The sequence below is a fragment of the Pteropus alecto genome, unplaced genomic scaffold (assembly GCF_000325575.1).
Source record: "Pteropus alecto unplaced genomic scaffold, ASM32557v1 scaffold106, whole genome shotgun sequence".
NCBI lineage: Eukaryota > Metazoa > Chordata > Mammalia > Chiroptera > Pteropodidae > Pteropus > Pteropus alecto.
Window position 1 is genome coordinate 11,306,347 of NW_006442103.1, and position 6,207 is coordinate 11,312,553.

General features: G+C 45.1%; 1 protein-coding gene across 1 annotated transcript in view; it reads right to left on the reverse strand.

Moving 5' to 3' along the window:
- Nucleotides 1-2,046: 2,046 nt before the first annotated feature.
- LOC102881919 (gastricsin-like) overlaps nt 2,047-6,207 on the reverse strand; it is a 7,144-nt gene continuing 2,983 nt past the window's right edge. The window contains exons 2-5 of the mRNA XM_015595393.1: nt 4,835-4,997; nt 4,204-4,322; nt 3,311-3,510; nt 2,047-2,104 (exon numbers count right to left, since the gene is read on the reverse strand). Coding sequence (XP_015450879.1) covers nt 2,047-2,104; nt 3,311-3,510; nt 4,204-4,322; nt 4,835-4,997 — 540 coding nt within the window. The remainder of the gene's footprint in view (nt 2,105-3,310; nt 3,511-4,203; nt 4,323-4,834; nt 4,998-6,207) is intronic.

Consider the following 6,207-nt stretch of genomic DNA (forward strand, 5'->3'; position numbering starts at 1 on the left):
TTACCAAGCCCACCATCTTGACCAGAACTTCCTCCTTTCCTGTCTTTAAGATCTGGTTTTACAGATACTTGATTGTTCAGCATTCCCCTCGAACACTCCTTTATTCCCTCACACTTCTATTTCTCTATTCATGCAGTTCCCTTCTCTGACAATGCCATTTCCATTCTTCTCTAACAAACTTCTACTTATTATTCACTGTTTCAAATGTTACCAACTTTTAAACTCAAGCAGAATTTACCATTTCTTCCTCATTCTTATCACATTTACATATTCCATCATGGCACTCATCCATTGCAGCACTCAGTTGAGCGTGTACATTTGTCTCTCCACTAGACAGAAAGCTTCCTGGGACACTTTTTTCATCTTTTTTTCCTATAGTGTCTTGAAAGGTGCATAGCTCTATGCTACTCAATGAATTCTAATATCCCTGAGGTATCTCAATGATATCTAATATCCTTCATGAATTCCCCAAGCTGACGATATCTCCTGTTTATCTTCTTTGCTCCAGTTGAGATAGCAAAATATGTTGTATCCTTTAAGATCTCCTTTCCATAGGTCCTTCATCCTTGAATATCTGTGATCTATATCCTCAGTACTGACCATAGTATTTAGCATATGATGCGTGCTCAATAAATATTTGTTGAAATAAATCAAAGCATTGCAAATAAACATTGAGCATGTACTAGTACATGTCATGTGACAGAGTCCTTCCCTGGAGTAACCCCTCATACTGGTTCTCAACCTATAGTTCTCTGTCTTTTCTCATCCTATGATCCTAGGATCAAAAACTCTGGGCTCCGGTCAGTCCTTATTTTAAATAAACAAATCTCTTATTTTCCAGTTCTTTCCCATTTCTGGAAAACCTCCTACTGATACACATCTGGGGGTCTTTCATGACACCCTAAGTCGCTTTTTTACTCACCCTCAAACTAGCTTCAGTCTTTTCCTCCTGAGATCAGCCCCATAGAAAGAAGTTTGCAATTCTGGGCCCTGAAGATCCACCCACCAATCACCAGCAGCATAACTACATTTTCATTACTAATGAGGAAGCATAAAGAAATGACACAGCGAAGTCCGTTTAGTCAAACCTGAGGGAATTGCTTACTGAAGTCGAAGTGGGCTTCTCTTAGACGCATGGTTCTGGCACCAAGATCAGAACCATGTCAGGAATCTCTTCCTGCCTCTCAAAGCGTCAACTTTATGCTAACCATTCAGATCAGAGCATCCACACTACAGTTCTCAGACCAGCAAGGCCACCCCAGTCCTTCCAGGAGCAGAGAGAAAGAGACTAGACTGAGTGGAAGAGAGCCCTCCCCTTGGGCATATGGGGTCTCGTAGACGACTTCACTCTCTGACTGGAGACACTCTCACAGAGGGAATGGTGAACATGTACCCATGAGAGTTGGAGGCTGTCCCACCACCATCACCATCACCACCCCAAATTGTCAATTGCATCACCTTTTTGAAAACAGAAACAGGGGATCTTCCAAATGGGGTTGACTCTTCCCGTACAGGTCTCAGTCAAAAGGCAATGCTCCTAGAAAATTCCTTAACTGAGGTTAATTTCAGTCAGTCTTTGAAGCTACTTTCCTTTTATGTTCCTCTGGCAATTCTGGACTTCCCCTTGCTCGCTGCCCTCAGCTATGTGGCTTCAGAGGGACACAGGCTTGGTCACTGTAGGGGCTTCCAGTTCAGAAGTAAGGGTGGGGAAAGGGAAATAAAAGATTAGAGCAATGAAGCCAATTATTTTGGCTGAGGAAAAGGAAGGCACTTTGATTTTTGTCAAGGTGCTTTATCGTTTTCATTCCTCTCTCCTCTAGAGTCACCTATTCCACATTGGATACTTCAGCTCAGAGTGGTGAGATGGGCTTTGAGTTTCAAGTTCACCATCCATATTTTCTATCCCTTATCGTTCCCTGTTACCTTCCAGCTCTTTCTCTTTAAATTCTCCTTTTCTTCCCACCTCTGTGAATCTCTCTCTCTCTCTCTCTCTCTCTCTCTCTCACTCCTTCTCTCCCTCTTTCTCATAGAAGGAGAAATTAAGACTCATACTCGAAGTAATTTATCAAAGGTGTAGGTGAATGAGTTGAAATCAAAAGACAGACTATCACAGAAAAGATATATGCAAGTTAAGTGACTGTATGAAGCAGCCTGAAAGTACCAGTAAGGAATAAAGGAGACTGAAAATTCCAAATAAAATATTCAAAATTTTAAAAACTGTACTGTTCCTGCCATTTTAAAAAAAACACACGCACCTGTTTTCTGGTCAGATTTTGGCTTTCAGAGCACCTGTTTGAAATGCCATTTTCTTTTTTCTTTAACATTCTTAAATCAGGGATTACTTTGGTTTCTGTTCTTTTCTAAGAATGGAGAGAAAAATATGCTAGAGGAGAGCATGCCGGGAGGGGTGATAACCTCTGTCAGAGTTTCTGATGCAGATGCCACCACATCCTTACCATCTGTGCTGCAGCTCTGTGCTCAGAGACCTCCACTTCTGGATCCTCTCCCATTGATTAACAGGTCCCCTAAAATAGCTGTTGCTAAGTTTCAATTTAGAATAAACTAAGAAAAGCAGAACACGCACACACACAAAAAAGATATTTTGGAAGGGACTTCAAAGACATGTGGTGTTTCTTGATTTATTAGTTACAGGAAGTAAGACTCTAGTGAGCAGAAGGGGTCAGGGTAGTTAAAAATGCTGCTGTCAGCCCACAGAAACTTTAGGGTAATCCCGCAGTTCTGGAGGGAAGGTGGAGACAGCTGCCTCTCGTTAGGCGGAGAAGGCAAAGCCCACCCTGTTGTTGGTCATGTTTAGACAGAGTAATACTCCCTGAGGAAGACACCTCCTAGAATCCACATGGAGCTGTCCAGTCAGGGAGGGCAGATAGGTAGCCTCAAGTCCAAGCCTGCAGTGGTCATTGTTCTAAAGAGACAGAGGACATGAGGATACAACCAGTCTCACTATGGAGACCTTTCCACACAGGAACTGCCCCCATCCTATATTCCATGACACCCATGGGGGTCTCTGAATTATTGTTCACACTCAGCCTTGCCGCTGGGGATTCCCTGTGGCTGCCCAGATGTGAGCTGGGACGTGGAATTTCCAGGGAGCCTGGGGAGTGAAGACATAGGCAGAGGGAGGCAGAGGGAGCTGGGACCCGCTGATGATGAAGGCGATGGCGGGCATGCTTATAGAGTTTTCTGACATAATGTATATGATTTGTTAAGCTGGGCATTGTCTGATATTAAGTTGTCAAAAGCCAGCATAGGTCCTCATTTGCTGAGCTCTTCCCAGGACGTGGCTTCTTACCGAGAGGAGTAGAAGGTGAAGATGGGTTGGATGAGCTGGCCCTGCTGCAGCATCGTCTGCATAACTGCTGGGGCATTCCCCACCGCCACGTTTGGGCAGGCCATTCCCAAGATCCCATCAAAGTCTGGATAGTAGAAGGGAGTGCTGGGCTCGTTCTCACTCGGGCCGAACTCTTGGTTATTGACGACAATATTCTGAACCTGGGGCAGCAGACAGAAGAGCCTAACAATTGACATGGACAAAGCCTTTCTAGACTTGGGTGCCCAGGATGTGGAAGCTAGGACCTCTTCTGGGGAGAGGAAGTTGGCTTCTTTCATGCTGAGCTCAATCATGCGTGTGGGTGAGGAAGGCGAAAGGGCAACAGTTTCACCCAACCACGTGTTTTAGAAACAAGAGTGTGGGTGCTGGGGAAGCAGAGGCCACTGTTTTCTGAGGTTATAGTTTCCACTTCATTGTACAATGAGAGGACTGTGACTGGTTTTATATCGAACGACCCATGTTCAAGAATGATAGAGAAACTGTGGGCGTTACTCATAGAGAAATAGGAAAATAGTGAAAGAGCAGGTCTTCGAATATCCAGAGTGAGAGCGTGTGGAGGAGGAAGCAGGTTTATTCTATGTGGTTCCAGAGGGTGGAGTTCAGTCCAGGGAGCAAAGTCACGAGAAGACACAACAACTTTGACACATAGAAAGCTTTCTGCAGTCAGGACTGCTGCGGAAGCAATTCCTGTTTGGGGAGGAAGGTTGAATTCGATGATCTTTGGCATCCTTTCCAACTCTCAGCTCCTGGGAAGGTTATACCTACTTAGTAATCATGATTTCTTTCTCAGCTTAAGGCTCCAGGAAACGGGAGCCCAACCACAAACCCTTAGAAGCTGTGGGAACATCCCCCGCAGTCATGGTGTCATATCCCAGGACCACACTCGGGCTGCCACTCCCATAGGACAGCGTATAGATTTGCCTGCTGTTTCTGAAGGTGGAGGACAGGCTGGGGCTGAACCTGTTGTGATTGGTTGGAGAAAGGCAGAATGGGATATTAATGTCATTCACCGCTTCCTGAAATACTTGGAGGCAACTTACTCCCAATGGGATCATCGGACCAAGTCTGGGAGGGGGCTCAGCCTCAGATCATTTGTGATAGAGACAAACCGTGTTAGCCCCAGAAAAGCCTGTCCCCTTGGATAACAAACGTTGCCCAAATTCCTTCCAATCTACCATTCCCTGAGGAATGAATCACCTCGAAAGTGCCAGGAATCCTGGCCCACAAAAAAGAGCTGAGGGAAAGGGACAGTATAGGAGGGATGGAGTGTTAGTCTGTTCCTTCTGTCTCTTTCCGGAGTTGTCAGCACTTCTAAAATGTAGACTGAGGGCAAGATTTCTAGATATTCCTAATTTAAGGAGGATGAGAGAATGGATGTGCACAGAGATCTCTGGAGTTGACATTACAAGCCTGTGCTCAATCCTCACGCTGCCTCTCTTTCTGTTCCCATCCATGGGCAGATGGTGATGGTGGGTATGTACTCACAGCGAGCCTGGCTGTGGCAGTAGATGGAGGGTACCCACAGGTAGGAGGAGCCCATGTCAAAGAGAACCAGGAAATTTTGGGGTGGTGTCCCAATGCTGATATCCCCAAAATAAAAAGCCTGTGAAAGAAGATTTGTACCCTCATTAAGAAGCCAAGCCTTGTCCTAAGGATGGGGAAGAAGCTGACCCACTGGAAGCCACATTTTGCCAAAATCATTTCCTTTGGGGAATAAGAGACTTCTCTGACAACTTTTCCACCCCATGTGGGACCAAGCTCTTCTCAATATTTTACTTCCCCCCCGCCTATTTGTTAGCCTTTGACCAGCTGAGACTTAGCCTTGCAAGACAATATCTTCCTCTAAATGTGTTTTCTATTTTGTAATAAAATGATATCTCCACAGGTATATCATGCTACAACACCCAAATTTGGAGAAGCAATCATTTTTTTTCTCCTTTCCAAGTGTCTATCCACCCTCCCACATCTCACACACACACACACACACACACACACACGCATACCACTCATTTCAAGTCTTGGCCCCCAGTAGCTGTTCAGTTCATGATATCAAGAGACAATAAGACTGTCTCTCTAAGAGACCTGCAGAGGAAGGCCTTTGTGCTTACCTAGCTTGTCATGCTCCCTTACGACTGGAATTTACAATGAAGCTGAATCCCAATACACACCTTTCCACACCCTCTGAGAGGTGTAGACAAAGCAAGACCAAGATGAGGATCTTCACGGTGCTGATTTTCAGCTGCCCACCAACACGCAGGACACAGTGGCAGACCCAAGTGTCGAGACACACAGCGGGAGGTTGGGTCCCCCTCTTATACCCTAATCTCCCTGCACTTATCTCTAGGCGCGTGGGCATTTCTACCTTTATAAAAGCTTGTGCCTCTACCCATTCATGGATTCTGTTTGATTTTTCCTTTGGCAAGCATCAAGGACTTTAATATCCACTCTATGGTCAATTTAAAAAGCAATTAATGGCTTTGCTGATGGAATCTAAGATTAGGATGAGATAACAAATGTAAAATGCACTGGGGACAAAAGATCCTGGTACCCTTCCTTGTCTACTGAAAAATGGGTGCTGGCAATGGAACAATTTGCTCTTTAGCTGAAAAAGGGCCTGTGCTTTCTGGAGATTGACAGTCTCCTCTCTCCTCCTTTTCCTCCCTCTTCCTCCGATCGGTCTCATCTCTAGCCTTCCATATATGATTCTCACAGTGCATGACACTCTACTCTTCATTTCCAGCTCCTCAGGTCGTGAATTAGCCAACATTTATTGAGCGCCTATTCCGTGCCCATCTCTGTACTCAGCTCTGGGAGTGCAGAGATAATTAAGAAAAGGTCCTTGTATGCAGTGCCTGCAT